The following is a 17447-nucleotide window of genomic DNA, read 5'->3' as shown; positions in this document are numbered from 1 at the left end:
GTCCACAGGATGCCTGAGACACCTACATGAAGAGTTGCAGGAGGGACTTCCCTGGCGGTCCAGTGGTTAAGACTCTGCACTTCCACTGCAGGGGGTGCGGGTTCGATCCCTGGTCGGGGAACTAAGATCCTGCATGCTGTGCAGCGTGGCCAAAAAAAAAAAAAGAGTTGCAGGAGTTAATAGACTGGATACCTCGTAGAGAAGGCAGCTGGAAAAGAAAAGATTTGGTGACCATAACCACAGAAAAGCATTGAATTAACATCTGGGTCCTCATCTCTGAGGCCATAGTGATTCCTCAGCTATGTCTGATGTGTGCCCAAGTTCTCTGAACAGAATGTGTCCCCTTCCCTAAAATTCATATGTTGAAGCCTAGCTCTCTGTGTGACTTTATTGGAGATAAGGCCTTTAAGGAGGTGACTAAAGTTAAATGAGGTCATATGGTTAGAGCCCTAATCCAGTAGAATGGGTGCCTTTATAAGAAGAGTGGGGGAGAGAAAAGAGAGAGATCCACCCTCCACTCCCACTCCTGGCCAGGTGAGGACACATTTGCAAGCCAAGAAGGGAGCTCTCACCAAAAACTGAACCCTGCTGGAACCTTGATCTTGGACTTCCAGCCTCCAGAACTGTGAGAAGATAAATTTCTGTTGTTTAAGCCACTCAGGCAGCCTGAGCAGTCTAAGATACCAAGCGTTGTCTCACTTCCTCAAATCTGTTAGCTCTTCTTTGATAAGCCTGTGCCCACTTCCCACGCTCTATCTCCCTCCCTCCTCTTCCTGGGAAGTGCTTCTAGCCCATCACTATTCATGAGCACGCCCCTGTTCTAGCCAAGCTTTACTGAAGTAGATTGGCAAGAGGGCCCTCTTTAGAGGGTATCATTCCCAAAGAATTCTACCCCATCACACCCCACACTCCCCCACTATATCCGTGCTTCTACCTTTGCCCAATAAGTGGGTGCTTTTGCATTATTTTGAAAGGTATAATGGTGATGATGCTTCTCATCCGTTATCTCATTTGATCCTTCCGAAGGCCTGGCGATGTAGGGCGCACAGATCAATTTATTCGCATATTGCTGATGAGGAAACTAGGGCTAAGAAAGCTGAAGTAGCTTACTCAGATTGTGTACCTAAGAACGCCTGCTGTATGGCAGGATTCTCAGTCTTGGCACTGTGAGTGTTTTGGGCTAGATTATTATTTATTGTGGGAGACTGTCCTGTGCATTGTAGGGTGTTTAACAGCATCCTTGGCCTCTACCCACTAGATGCCAGTAGTACCCTGGAGTCATGACAACCAAAAATGTCTCCAAATATTGTCAGATGTCTCCTGGCGAGGGGGGCAGAATCTCCCCATTTGAGAACCACTGCTCTTAGGGTATAAGCCTCCAGGTTTGAATGGGAGATGTCTTGAAATTTTTTGTTTTCGGGGAAGTTTTATTTTGCCTAATAGCCTATCCTGCTATTATGTATTAAGCACTTTTTCTGTGCCAGGTGCTTTACATACCTTCTCTCTTTTAATCATCAGAATATCCCTTTGAAGTAGATAGTATTCCTCACTTAGCAGATGAAAATCTGACTGAAAGATGGGCTTGCCCCGTCAGTAAGTGGCCAAGCCAGGACTGAAACCCAAATCTTTCCTACTCCACAACCTGAGGCCTTTCCACTGTGTTCACACTAGATATTTTGGCATCACCTCTGAGGCTTGCCCTCTCTCTTTAAGGAGAAGCCTAGAGGCATTTATTATTTCACTTCATCTTTCTGTCCGTTCTCCTCATAGACACTCTTAGCCAGAGACATCGCTGTGCCCTTCCAGGCTTCAGGGAGCTAAAGGAAGTCTAGACCCAACCTGTAATGCAGAAATTTGTCCTGAGCTGACTATAAGGAAGCATTCTCAAAATAGCTTTAAGCGAGGCTTCTGTTAACTTTTCTCTTGTTTGTTGGTACTTTTCCCATTTACTTTTAGTATGCCTGTGATTTTGTCGACGGCTCAGAATGGTGAAGAAGTGGGTAATCTTGCCATGCTTGTTTTGGCTCCCGTGATGAAAAGAAGCACCTGCCAGCACTTCTGTTTGTTATTTTGGAGGCAGATATCGCACAGGAATGTGAAATGATTTTTTAAAAAATAACATTTAACCATTTTCAGAGCACTTTCACAAATACTATCTAATTTGAATCTCCTGACCTCTTGTGACGTAGGTAGTTAAAAGTATTTTTAGCTGCATTTTACAGATGAGGCCCAGAGAGGTTATATGACTTGTCTAACATTGGTGTCTTGAAGCCGGGACTAGACCCCACAGCTGTTGACTTCAGCCTGGATCAGGGGGTCTAGGGCTCTTCTCACCATATGCTGCCTCTTGTAGCTGGTTGTTCCAACCTCTTCACATAACAGACCTTGTACAAGCAGGAGAGCTGGCTGGTTTGTGCTTCATTTTCCCTGCCCTCCTCTACCTAATGTTAGTTCAGATACTGCCGAGCCTGTGAAAGCTGAAGACCAGGCTTGAGAAAATAAATAGTAGAACACAGTTGGCTTCATCAAAATTGAGGACCTATCAAGAAGGGGAATAAATACTTAGTGGGGGGAACAGAAACAAGTTATTTGCTTTGGTTGTTACAGTAGAAAGTGAGGAAAACCCTAAGGGAGGATATTATAAGAGGAAGCAAGGAGAACCCAGGGATGAGCATTTTTGTAACCTGCAGGACAACAGAGACAGGCCAAAGGATTTATGCCAACGTCTCTTTTAAAAAAACAACACAGGGCCTCCCTGGTAGCGCAGTGATTAAGAATCCGCCTGCCAGTGTAGGGGACACGGGTTCGAGCCCTGGTCCGGGAAGATCCCGCATGCCGTGGAGCAGCTAAGCCTGTGTGTCACAACTGCTGAGCCTTTGCTCTAGAGCCCGCGAGCCACAACTACTGAAGCCCGTGCGCCTAAAGCCTGTGCTCCACAAAAAGAGAAGCCAGTGCAATGAGAAGCCTGCGCACTGCAACGAAGAGTGGCCCCAGCTCGCCGCAACTAGAGAAAGCTGCGCACAGCAACGAAGAACTAAGGCAGCCAAAAATAAATAAGTTAAATAAATAAATTAAAAACAAAAACAAAAACCCCCCACAGATTTACTGACATTTTCATTAAAGAGTATTTGTGAAGTGCAGCATTGCTTGCACAATTCCCCATCTTTCTCCTTTCTACAGTAATCCAAAAAGGATTATTGTCCTTTTTAGTAGAAATGCCATATTTTATTCTCTTTGACTGTTTTTAATCAGCTTGTTTCTAAAACTTTTACTGTTGTAACAACTCCTCCTCACTTTTGTTCCGAGCTCATCAATTGCAGGTAACGCTTCCTCTTTGGTATTCATTTCTTACTCAAATTGAGTATCTCTATTTTGAGATGCTCATAATCTCTTCCAAAATGATATTCATTGCATTTACTAAGTGCCAGAACTGGGAATAGAGTGGTGAATCAGACACAGCCCCCCCCCCATCAAGTTCACAGAACAGGTAGATTTGCCCCAAATCTCTTCCTGTTGGTAGTTGGTTCTAAGGTCTTATGTATCTTGTCTTTCCATTATATTGTTGCTTTCTGTCTTTTGACAGCTCTGTTCATTGACTAGATCTCATGTTGGGAAATTACATTTCTCTTCTCTCTAGCAGTTCCTTGTTTTTCAAACTTTCCTCCTTACCTTCCGCGCCTTATTTCATACTTCTCTTCATACACTGATGTATTCTCAGTTGCTTTTTGCTTATTCTCCAGCCTTGAACTGAGAGAATTACTTGTTTTTAATTCACTTTCTTGAGCTGCTTCATTTACCTTCTGCATTTGGCACTGAGCCTCCACCAGGAAACATTCCCCTTAGTTGGCTTCTACCTTGACTGCAACTTGCAGTAATGACTTTTTTCCTTGAGTTATTCTTTTTTTTCCCTTCCTCCACATTATTCTATTTAAAAAAATTTTTTTTCTTGAATCCCTTTCTGCTACTTAAATCTGCTTACTGCAAGAATCTCTCTGAACATGGAATTAATGGTATATTCAAAATGGACAGAAAATAAAAAGAAAGCACACAGAGCCTGAAACTTTTGGAAGTTTTGTTGGAGTGGAACCTTGTACCACAAATATAAGGGACAAATAAGTCCCCAGGGAGGTCTTTCTCCTTCCAGAATCTACCTAGTGAGTAGTATTGAATTTTTCTTTTTTTGGCCATGCTGTGTTGCATGCAGGATCTTAGTTCCCCGAGCCCCCCTGAAGTGTAAGTGCAGAGTCTTAACCACTGGACTGCCAGGGAAGTCCCCAGTAGTATTGAATTTTTAATGAGTTCAGAGAATTTGGCTTCAGTTGACCACGCTCAACTGAGGACCAGCTAATGAACGTCATTCAGAAACTCTGGATCCACCAGAGGGCAGACAGCAGAAGCAAGAGGAACTACAATCCTGCAGCCTGTGGAACAAAAACCACATTCACAGAAAGGTAGACAAGATGAAAAGGCAGAGGGTTATGTACCAGATGAAGGAACAAGATAAAACCCCAGAAAAGCAACTAAATGAATGAAGATAGGCAACCTTCCAGAAAAAGAATTCAGAATAATGATAGTGAAGATGATCCAGGACCTTGGAAAAAGAATGGAGGCAAAGATCGAGAAGATGCAAGAAATGCTGAATAAAGACCTAGAAGAATTAAAGAACAAACAAACAGAGATGAACAATACAATAACTGAAATGAAAAATACACTAGAAGGAATCAATAGCAGCATAACTGAGGCAAAAGAATGGAAAAGTGACCTGGAAGACAGAATGGTGGAATTCACTGCTGCAGAACAGAATAAAGAAAAAAGAATGAAAAGAAATGAAGACAGCCTAAGAACCTCTGGGACAACATTAAACTCAACAACATTTGCATTATAGGGGTCGCAGAAGGAGAAGAGCGAGAGAAAGGACCCGAGAAAATATTTGAAGAGATTATAGTCGAAAACTTCCCTAACATGGGAAAGGAAACAGCCACCCAAGTCCAGGAAGCACAGAGAGTCCCATACAGGATAAACCCAAGGAGAAACACACCGAGACACATAGTAATCAAACAGGCAAAAATTAAAGACAAAGAAAAATTATTGAAAGCAGCAAGGGAAAAACGACAAATAACATACAAGGGAACTCCCATAAGGTTAACAGCTGATTCTCAGCAGAAACTCTACAAGCCAGAAGGGAGTGCCATGATATACTTCAAGTGATGAAAGGGAAGAACCTACAACCAAGATTACTCTACCCGGCAAAGATCTCGTTCAGATTTGATGGAGAAATCCAAAGCTTTACAGACGAGCAAAAGCTAAGAAAATTCAGCACCACCAAACCAGCTCTACAACAAATGCTAAAGGAACTTCCCTAAGTGGGAAACACAAGAGAAGAAAAGGACCTACAAAAACAAACCCAGAACAATTAAGAAAATGGTCATAGGAACATACATATCGATAATTACCTTAAATGTGAATGGATTAAATGCTCCAACCAAAAGACACAGGCTTGCTGAATGGATACAAACACAAGACCCATATATATGCTGTCTACAAGAGACCCACTTCAGACCTAGGGACACATGCAGACTGAAAGTGAGGGGATGGAAAAAGATATTCCATGCAAATGGAAATCAAAAGAAAGCTGGAGTAGCAATACTCATATGAGATAAAATGACTTTAAAATAAAGAATGTTATAAGAGACAAGGAAGGACACTACATAATGATCAAGGGATCAATCCAAGAAGAAGATATAACAATTATAAATATATATGCACTCAACATAGGAGCACCTCAATACATAAGGCAACTGCTAACAGCTGTAAAAGAGGAAATAGACAGAAACACAGTAATAGTGGGGGACTTCAACACTTCACTTACACCAATGGACAGGTCATTCAAACAGAAAATTAATAAGGAAACACAAGCTTTAAATGACACAATTGACCAAATAGATTTAATTGATATTTTTGGGACATTCCACCCAAAAACAGCAGATTACACTTTCTTCTCAAGTGCACAGGGAACATTCTCCAGGATAGATCACATCTTGGATCACAAATCAAGCCTCAGTAAATTTAAGAAAATTGAAATCATATCAAGCATCTTTTCTGACCACAACGCTATGAGGTTAGAAATCAATTACAGGGAAAAAAATGTAAAAAAAACAAACACATGGAGGCTAAACAATACATTACCAAATAACCAAGGGATCACTGAAGAAATCAAAGAGGAAATCAAAAAATACCTAGAGACAAATGACAATGAAAACACGATGATCCAAAACCTATGGGATGCAGCAAAAGCAGTTCTAAGAGGGAAGTTTATAGCTGTACAAGCCTACCTCAAGAAACAAGAAAAATCTCAAATAAACAATCTAACCTTACACCTAAAGGAACTAGAGAACGAAGAACAAACAAAACTCAAAGTTAGCAGAAGGAAAGAAATCATAAAGATCAGAGCAGAAATAAATGAAATAGAAACAAAGAAAACAATAGCAAAGAACAATAAAACTAAAAGCTGGTTCTTTGAGAAGGTAAACAAAATTGTTAAACCATTAGCCAGACTCATCAAGAAGAAGAGGGAGAGGACTCAAATCAATAAAATTAGAAATGAAAACGGAGAAGTCAGAACAGACACTGCAGAAATACAAAGCATCCTAAGAGACTACTACAAGCAACTCCATACCAATAAAATGGACAACCTGGAAGAAATGGACAAATTCTTAGAAAGGTATAACCTTCCAAGACTGAACCAGGAAGAAATAGAAAATGTGAACAGACCAATCACAAGTAATAAAATTGAAACTGTGATGAAAAATCTTCCAACAAACAAAAGTCCAGGACCAGATGGCTTCACAGGTGAATTCTATACAACATTTAGAGAAGAGCTAACACCCACCCTTCTCAAACTCTTCCAAAAAACTGCAGAGGAAGGAAAACTCCCAAAGTCGTTCTATGAGGCCACCATCCCACTGATACCAAAACCAGACAAAGATACTACAAAAAAAGAAAATTACAGACCAATATCACTGATGAATATAGATGCAAAAATCCTCAACAAAATAGTAGCAAACAGAATCCAACAGCACATTAAAAGGATCATACACCATGGTCAAGTGGGATTTATCCCAGGGATGCAAGGATTCTTCAATATATGTAAATCAATGTGATCAACCATATTAACAAACTGAAGAATAAAAACCATATGATCATCTCAATAGATGCAGAAAAAGCTTTTGACAAAATTCAACACCCATTTATGATAAGAACTCTCCAGAAAGTGGACATAGAGGGAACCTACCTCAACATAATAAAGGCCATATACGACAAACCCACAGCAAACATCATTCTCAATGGTGAGAAACTGAAAGCATTTCCTCTAAGATCAGGAACGAGACAAGGATGTCCACTCTCACCACTAGTATTCAACATAGTTTTGGAAGTCCTAGCCATGGTAATCAGAGAAGAAAAAGAAATAAAAGGAATACAAATTGGAAAAGAAGAAGTAAAACTGTCACTGTTTGCAGATGACATGATACTGTACATAGAGAATCCTAAAGATGCCACCAGAAAACTACTAGGGCTCATCAATGAATTTGGTAAAGTTGCAGGATACAAAATTAATGCACAGAAATCTCTTTCATTCCATTACACTAATGATGCAAAATCTGAAGGAGAAATTAAGGAAACACTCCCATTTACCATTGCAATAAAAAGAATAAAATACCTAGGAATAAACCTACCTAGGGATGCAAAAGACTTGTATGCAGAAAACTATAAGACACTGATGAAAGAAATTAACAGATGGAGAGATATACCATGTTCTTGGATTGGAAGAATTAACATTGTGAAAATGACTGTACTACCCAAAGCAATCTACAGATTCAGTGCAATCCCTATCTAATGACCACTGGCATTTTGTACGGAACTAGAACAAAAAATGTTAAAATTCGTATGGAGACACTAAAGACCCTGAATAGCCAAAGCAGTCTTGAGGGAAGAAAACGGAGCTGGAGGAATCAGACTCCCTGACTTCAGACTATACTACAAAGCTACAGTCATCAAGACAATATGCTACTGGCACAAAAACAGAAACATAGATCAATGTAACAAGATAGAAAGCCCAGAGATAAACCCACGCACCTATGGTCAACTAATCTATGACAAAGGAGGCAAGAATATACAATGGAGAAAAGACAGTCTCTTCAATAAGTGGTGCTGGGAAAACTGGACAGCTACATGTAAAAGAATGAAATTAGAACACTCCCTAACACCATAGACAAAAATAAACTCAAAATGCATTAGAGACCTAAATGTAAGACCGGGCGCTATAAAACTCTTAGAGGAAAACACAGGAAGAACACTCTTTGACATAAATCACTGCGAGATCTTTTTTGATCCACCTCCTAGAGTAATGGAAATAAAAACAAAAATAAACAAATGGGACCTAATGAAACTTAAAAGCTTTTGCACAGCAAAGGAAACCATAAACAAGACGTAAAGACAACCCTCAGAATGGGAGAAAATATTTGCAAACAAATCAACGGACAAAGGATTAATCTCCAAAATATATAAACAGCTCATGCAGCTCAATAGTAAAAAAACAAACAACCCAATCCAAAAATGGGCAGAAGACCTAAATAGACATTTCTCTAAAGAAGACATACAGATGGCCAAGAAGCACATGAAAAGCTGCTCAACATCACTAATTATTAGAGAAATGCAAATCAAAACTACAATGAGGTATCACCCCACACCAGTCAGAATGGGCATCATCAGAAAATCTACAAACAACAAATGCTGGAGAGGGTGTGGCGAAGAGGGAATCCTCTTGCACTGTTGGTGGGAATGTAAATTGATACAGCCACTATGGAGAACAGTATGGAAGTTCCTTAAAGAACTAAAAATAGAATTACCATATGACCCAGTAATCCCACTACTGGGCATATATCTAGCGAAAACCATAATTCAAAAAGACGCATGTACCCCGATGTTCATTGCAGCACTGTTTACAATATCCAGATCATGGAAGCCACCTAAGTGTCCATCGACAGATGAATGGATAAAGATGTGGTCCATATATACAATTGAATATTACTCAGCCATAAAAAGGAACGAAAGTGGGTCATTTGTAGAGACGTGGATGGATCTGGAGACTGTCATACAGAGTGAAGTAAGTCAGAAAGAGAAAAACAATTATTGTATATTAACACATATATGTGGAACCTAGAAAATGGTACAGGTGAACCGGTTTGCAGAGCAGAAATTGAGACACAGAAGTAGAGAAAAAACGTATGGACACCAAGAGGGGAAAGCGGCGGGGGTAGAGGGGTGGTGTGATGAATGGGCGATTGGGATTGACATGTATACACTGATGGGTATAAAATGGATAACTAATAAGAACCTGCTGTATAAAAAAATTAATTAATTTAAAAAAATAGAAGAAAAAGAAACTCTGGATGCCAAACACTGTCAGACTGACCCAGTCATATCCTTTCTCCAGGATGATCAGTCACTCATGAAGCCTGAAGCCATTCTCCAAGAGGATCTGGCATCCCTTTGAGGAAAAAAAAAAAAAAGCCAAGAAAACAAGTGTTATATAGTCTTCCTCTGATTATTAGTACCTTTTCTTTGGGAGTCAAGCTGTGTACAGCTCTGTACATTGCATAAGGAACGTGGAATTTTTTTTTTATTTATTATTTTATTTATTTATTTTGGCTGTGTTGGGTCTTCGTTGCTGTGCGCGGGCTTTTTCTAGTTGCGGCGAGTGGGCTTTTCATTGCGGTGGCTTCTCTTGTTGCGGAGCATGGGCCCTAGGCGCAGGCTTCAGTACTTGTGGCTCGCAGGTTCTAGAGCACAGGCTCAGTAGTTGTAGCACACGGGCTTAGTTGCTCTGCGGCATGTGGGATCTTCCTGGACCAGGGCTCGAACCCGTGTACCCTGCGTTGGCAGGTGGATTCTTAACCACTGCACCACCAGGGAAGCCCATGGAATTGTTTTTTTGCTAGGGACTCAACAAAGAAAAGATCACTTTGGTTTTTGGAGAGAATTGCATCTTTCTGCTTTTGGCATTTCCTTTTGCGCTCTTCTCAGGCTTCAGGGCCTCACAGAATGCTTCATGACTGTGATCACATGATAGTGAGTTAGGGAATTCATGCACACAGGGACAGCTGTTTCTCAAATTGCTCATCAGAATTTGTGTTTCTGTGTTCCAGGACCAAGATTTTAGTTCAGACTAGAGCGATTTTCCCTTATCTTTCTAAATAATCTGTAAAGGAACCTCTGGGAGCCCAGTAGGATTGAAGCTCTAATATGGTCTGTTTTGACATCATTATAAATTATTCCTCAAAAGATTAAATGAATCTTTAAGTTGTATATTACAAAATACTAAGTTACAGACTTTTTTTTTTTTTGGCCACGCCATATGGCATGCGGAATCTTAGTTCCCTGACCAGGGATTGAACCTGTGCCCTCTGCATTGGGAGTGTGGAGTCTTAACCACTGGACTGTCAGGGAAGTCCCGGCAAACATACTTTTTGTGCTATACCAAATCCTTTTTTTCTAAGTTTTTAATTACAAAAGGTAAGTTATATGCTCATTGTAGAAAAGTATAAAAAAAATTGTAATCACCCATAATCTGTCTATTTAGAAACAGCTGCTATTGTTAGTGTTTTGGTATTTTTCTTCTAGTCTTTTTTAGTGCATATTTTAATGTAGATGAGGTCAAACTTGGAAGACCATTCTGTAGCCTACTTTCTTATCATTTAATAACCGTATCATGTCTTAAACTGGAATGCAGTGGAATTTTTTGTTGTTTTCGACCCAAAGTCTTAACAGAAATATTTCAGCATTTAATTTCGTTATATTGGCTTATTCATTTTATAAATATATATTAACTTATACCCGGCCCTGTGCTGTATGTGGTGGAAGATGCAAGTTGAATCAGGGATCAGGGGCTCACTGGCTGGTCATTTATATCCTACTACAACGATCTACCCTGGTCCCTGAGAGGGCCCTTCCTCCTGCTTCTCATGTCTAACTAGATTTTAAACACAATGACTTCTCTGAAGGAGTTCTCAGGAATTGTATGGGGCTAGTGGGGAGCTAGGGAACTCTGTGATCCTTTTTACCAAGGGCAGCATTCCTTGGAAATGTGCTACCCAGTCCCATCTACGTGGCATCTTAGTTGTCTTTCCACGCTGTGACTGCATCAGACTTGACTTTGTGAACTTGGCTTCATGCCGGGACTAATACCTCAGACCGGCTGCCTCCACCACTCTCTGTCCTCTGTGTCATCTGCAGTCTCTCTGTGATGGGTAATCTATTGTGACTTTACTGCCACCTTTACAGAAATAAGGTGGTAGGATACAGAACTGTTTCTAAGAGGATCTTCTCGAAGGGGGATGGGATTGCTTAGTACTCCCTTGGCATCAGATTTCTTGATCTTCTCCAGAGGGGCAGCTTTGGGGAAGGTGCTGATAATTATTATAGCTCCACACCTTCTGGAAGCCGTTGTAGACAGATATAACACAGTTTCTAACTAATGAGAGGGGTGTTTTTTCTGGGCAGGAGCTTTTACTTTATGAAAAATCAAGTCAGAAGGTTTTCTTTTCCTCCCAAACACATCACTCATTACCCTTTTTATACTCTTATGTCATACTCTTGCAACTCTGGCATCTGAAATGCTACAAAAATGCCTCTGAGTCATTGGCATTGATTTTTTTTTTTTTTTTGGCAATCAAACATTACTATGATACAGTCTCTTTTTAGAAGGTTCGTGAATTCTCCTTGCATCTTTTGACTGTGTTTTACTTTTTAAACGATTCAGTGATTTGTCCTTTTTCCTATTAGGAGTTTCCTGGGATATACCAGTGTATTAGGAACCCTGTTTTATCATTCTTTCCCTCCTTCGATGACACCGCCTTTCTTCCTTGTTAAATTTCAGATCTTCCATTTCTGATCCACCTATATCTTTGTTCTCTTCTTTTTTTTTTTTTTTTTTTATTAAAGACACTTTTTCAATTTATTTTGGCTGTGTTGGGTTTTCATTGCTGGGCGCGGGCTTTCTCTAGTTGAGGAGAGCCGGGGCTACTCTTCGTTGCGGTGCGCAGGCTTCTAATTGCGGTGGCTTCTCTTGTTGTGGAACACGGGCTCTAGGCACGCGGGCTTCAGTAGTTGTGGCTCGCAGGCTCTAGAGCGCAGGCTCAGTAGTTGTGGCGCACAGGCTTAGTTGCTCCACGGCATGTGGGATCTTCCTGGACCAACGCTCGAACCCGTGTCCCCTGCATTGGCAGGCAGATTCTCAACCGCTGCGCCACCAGGGAAGTCCCTGTTCTCTTCTTAATCCTTTCTTTGCTTCCTTGTCCCGGGCACTCTGGCTCCTGCCTTTCTTTGCATGTCTCAGGGTTCCCTCTAGCTCCTTTCCTCCCAGGTACCTCCCGTGTGGGTTGTGAATGTGCTCTCAGACTCTGATCCATGTTTTACTCTCTCTCACTGCTCTCCTTAGGTAGGGAGACAAGTTACAGGCTTTACTGGGAAACCAGGCTCCTTTCCTTCATCTTCACAGGAAGCCTGCCAAAGTGTAGCCGCACCTCTAAAGGCTCACCTTTTGCTAACACACGTTAGGAACCCACCCGGCCTCCTCTGAAGCCCATTGATGAGAACCATTTTAGTTTTATGGCAACCAAGAGGCTGCACGTGCACTGCTTTCACTGTGAACTGAATTTGCTGCACATTTGGGGAAGCCACATGGGGAAACTGACTGTGTTTTCTGCCTTCTGTTGACAGAATGGTACACGAAACTTCCAGGACTTTGACTGTCAGGTAAGGACTGTACAAACACCAAGGAGGGCTGTGTACAGGATCTCTACAGTGCTTCCCTCCCTGTGCTGGTGGTGTTATGTAGAGGTGGATCTCTCTTCGTAGCTAATCATGACGCCTTCATATTCTTTTGGTCATTGGATCAAGTTTATTTAAAGTGATTTGCTATTGTGTTCAACAGTTGCCTGCCAGGTACCTGTTCTGTGGTTGTAGGTTATTGGGTGGGGCTTTCTCTTTGTAATTAAGATCTCCTTTCCTCAAATGTTATTGGAAACCCTAGTTACAGGTATCAAATGGTTGTCACCTCACTGCAGAGAAGGCAGGGGAGGGGTATTTTGAGGGGAGACTTAACCAACAACAAAATCTTTTCCTAAAAGAAGAAGACACATTAAGTGTTATTAATATAAAATGCAGATATCTCTTGGCTTTATCTTTGGAAACGCAAAATTCAACCTGGCTCATTAGTATTTTCCTAAATGATATTGTTCGTCTTAGTCTGCTTTTGCCTATAGCTCTATTGCCAATTTGAAAATCAATAGAGTGAACCAGCAACCCTCCCTCCATCTTCCTACTTTATCTGTTGCCTGGCCCTGAAAGAAATGGGAGGAAGGAGTATGGAAATGGGAACCTTATAAGCCCGTGCAGCCTGACTCTCCTACTTTTGGGGTAGATGTCATAAGAGTGGCTATCAGAGGCAACACGAAGTAGACTCAGAGGGTACTAGGCAGGAAAGGAAGGTGCAGGGAAGCCAACTTCCTCGTGTCCAGGATTCACCCAACTTGTATACCCACAGGCGGATAGTTATTCTCAGATATATTAAGTTATGTTAAGTACAGTGGAATCTCTCCATATAGCATTAGAATCAAAAGGAAGAACTAATATCTGTCTCATAGGCAAATGAGTTATATCATAATAATTTATTGGGTACCTACTGTAGATACTAAACATACATCAACTCTAGTGCTTGGAACAATATCATTAGGTGGTTTTTATTAGAGATGAGGAAATTGAGAATCACATTTCATAACTTGCCATTGGGTGGAATTGGAGTTGAAAAACCCCCTTTGTCCTGAATCCATTGTCCATTCTTTCTCAGTTGGGAATGTCCAGAGCTGAGATGTGGCAAGGAGTTGAGTTGTGTGTAAAACTGAGGCTCCTTGGCAGGACAAATGAGACTGAGCCTCACTTTAGAAGGGGCAGGCTCCTTGTTACAGACTTTTTAATCCCAGTGCCAAACACCTCTTGGTGTGACTATTTGGTATACTTACATATACAACATAATCAGCCAAGTGCTGTTAGGGAATCATTTGCTATAGACCCTTACTCAAAAACAGGAAGTCGGGCTTCCCTGGTGGCGCAGTGGTTGAGAGTCCGCCTGCCGATGCAGGGGACACGGGTTCGTGCCCCGGTCCGGGAAGATCCCACATGCCGCGGAGCGGCTGGGCCCGTGAGCCATGGCCGCTGAGCCTGCGCGTCCGGAGCCTGTGCTCCGCAACGGGAGAGGCCACAACAGTGAGAGGCCCGCCAGTTTAACTTGATTGCTGTTAATATTTGATATAATTTACCTAGAAGGAGATCATTTGAGAGAGGATGACAGTAAAATTCAAGGTGAGGGATTCCAGAAGTAGTATATATATTCCTACCTAAAAGTGTGGAAGCATTTATTTTCATCAAATTGAGCACCCCCCCTTCAAAAAAATGGAATATTAAAAAATTATGTGCTTATTGCAAAATAGATAAGAAAATACCAAAAAGCCAAAAAATATAAATCACCTGTTATTTCACCAGTGTTAATATTTTGGTATATATACTTCAGGATTTTTTTTTCACACATAAACATACTTAGATATAAATGAAATTGAGTTTTAGAGATATAATTATCAATCACTTTTTAATATAAAGGCTTGAAAATAGCCTGGCAAAAATTCTTGATGTTTTGAGTGAAGCTCTAATATATTAACATGTTCTGGCCTCATCAAATATAACTTCTAGTTCAGTTCTGATACAAATAGAATGATGGCAAATGTTTGTCACTGTTTGTCACATGTCTGTTACTGGTTATGAATGTGTAGGTTCTCTGTGTTCTAAAGAAGAAAATATCATAGGCCCTTCTTTTTTCTCTCAACACTCAGGAATGCTCTTCATTCTCATCCGTCTCTTTGTTAAAGGTTTATGTGGTGTTCTGGAGACTGGGGGCATCTGGGTCAGGAGTCTAGTGACAGGTGATAGAAGGCCTAGGAAGTAGGAACTGTGCCCTGAGACATCTAGAGTGGCCCAGTTGGCCTGAAGGCTTCCCGGAGACCACTGGACATTCTTAGGAGACAAAGCAGAACAAATTTAAAGCCGCCCACTGGCATTGTCACTTAATGGAAAGGCATTCAGCCTTGACATTGGTGGTGTTCATTAGCATAAATGTGGCACGGGGCTAACTGAGCCCAGTTAATCTGGGCTTCCTTCTGGTCTCTGTCTTGCCTCAGAGAAATCTTTAAGGAATCTTTGATGATATTCCAGGAAGTTATCTTAACATCACAACCATGAGAGATCGTAACTTCAGTCTGAACTGCCTTTTCCCCCTTTACTAATCACCTACATGCTTTTTTTCCCCCCCCAGTAATTGAAAATATACTTAAAATTGTACCATTTCTCTTGGTTCTTTGATTGTCGTAGTGACTTCATTGCTATATAGCTCCCCTGAGGCCAAAAGCAGTTGTATTGGGATATAAGAGTAATGAGGGGAGGGGTGCTTAGAGGTGACATGCTTAGAATTGCTGTAAAAGGAGAAAACCTATTGCCAGTTGAAGCAGTGAATCGGCAGGCTTATTGTCCATTTATCTACTTCAGTGCTGCTTAATTTTCTTCTATTTATGAGATTGTTTAAAAATTTGGAATTAGAGCTGAGACAAATGCTATATAGCTTCTTTGTGTTCGTGATATATTGCTTTAAAAAATAATTATACCTGGGGATTAAGAGGTACAAACTACTATATATAGATAAATGTTACAAGGATATATTGTACAGCATAGGAAATATAGCCAATATTTTATAAAAACGTTATTTATTTATTTTTTGTGGTACGCGGGCCTCTCACTGTTGTGGCCTCTCCCGTTGCGGAGCACAGGCTCCGGACGCGTAGGCTCAGCGGCCATGGCTCACGGGCCCAGCCGCTCCGCGGCATGTGGGATCTTCCTGGACCGGGGCACGAACCCGTGTCCCCTGCATCGGCAGGCGGACTCTCAACCACTGCGCCACCAGGGAAGCCCTGTACAAACTTTAAATGAAGTATAATCCGTAAAACTTTTGGATCACTGTGTTGTACACCTGAAACTAATATAATACTGTAAATCAATGGTACCTCAACTTTTAAAAAAAAGATGGATTAATAAGGCGGTTAGAGGGATGGATAGACGGATAGATGCATGATAATTAAGTATAGTAAAATGTTAATGGTAGAGTTCAGGTGGTGGGTATACAGATGTTCACTGTAAGGTATTTCAACTTAGGCATATGGTTGAACGTTTTCATGATAAAATACTGCGGGGGGGACCAATGTTTACTTCTGTTAAAAAGTACACAAAACTGCTTTTAATTTTCACACAGCTCTCTCCATGGACATTTCCAGTACTTCTCCACATGCACACACGCTTATGAACTTGTGATCACTATGTTTGTATAAATATCATCATTGTTATTTCTCACATGTTTCTAAAACTTCACATGTAGTATTTAATGTGTGTATATCACATGAGTAAATATGTTAAAAGATAACACTTGTGGGCTTCCCCGGTGGCGCAGTGGTTGAGAGTCTGCCTGCCGATGCAGGGGACATGGGTTCGTGCCCCGGTCTGGGAAGATCCCACATGCTGTGGAGCGGCTGAGCCCGTGAGCCATGGCCGCTGAGCCTGTGCGTCCGGAGCCTGTGCTCCGCAACGGGAGAGGCCACACAGTGAGAGGCCCACGTACCGCAAAAAAAAAAAAAAAAAGATAACACTTTTGTATAATCAAATTTAGAAAATGCAGAAAAGTATGAAAATAAAAGTTTCCTATAATCCTGTTCCCTAGGGATAACCGTATTTTATTTCTTTCCAGTTTTTACTTTTATATTCTGGTTATCAAAAGAGTACGTGCTCATAGTTGAATATTTGGAGAGCACAGAGAATTATAAAGTAGCTAGAGAAAAGCTCACAGTCCTACAACCCAGGGGCAACCATGTTAATGTGTTCAGTGTTGAGATGTATGTCTGTGTGTATTATTTATTTATATTATTTATATTATTTATTTATTTTTATTTTGGCTGTGCTGGGACTTAGTTGTCGCATGAGGGATCTTTTTTTTTTTTTTGCGTCAGGCAGGCTTTTTGGTTGTGGCATGCAGATTCTTAGTTGCGGCACACAGGTGGAATCTAGTTCCCCGACCAGGGATCGAACCCAGACCCCCTGCACTGGAAGCGTGGAGTCTTACCCACTGGACCACCAGGGAAGTCCTTGTATTTTATTTTCTAAAATATAATTTTTAAAGTTTATATAATTGGTCACCCTGGATGTACAATTATGTATCTCCTTTTCTGACTTAATATTAGAACACAATCTCATTTACGTGTCATTTTAAAACTTGCATAAAAATAATCTCTAATGGGGAA

At 41.0% G+C, this 17447-nt stretch overlaps 1 protein-coding gene across 3 annotated transcripts in view; it reads left to right on the top strand.

The window, feature by feature from the left end:
* Positions 1-17447, top strand: part of NDRG3 (NDRG family member 3) — an 85895-nt gene that overhangs the window by 23263 nt on the left and 45185 nt on the right. For all 3 annotated transcript variants that reach the window (XM_082670335.1, XM_082670333.1, XM_082670334.1), the window contains one exon: positions 12778-12813. In XM_082670335.1, coding sequence (XP_082526461.1) covers positions 12778-12813 — 36 coding nt within the window. The remainder of the gene's footprint in view (positions 1-12777; positions 12814-17447) is intronic.

This window comes from Grampus griseus, assembly GCF_964374135.1.
Source record: "Grampus griseus genome assembly, chromosome: 14".
NCBI lineage: Eukaryota > Metazoa > Chordata > Mammalia > Artiodactyla > Delphinidae > Grampus > Grampus griseus.
The sequence above is the reverse complement of the archived record's forward strand: the minus strand, read 5'-3'. Positions and strand labels throughout refer to the sequence as shown.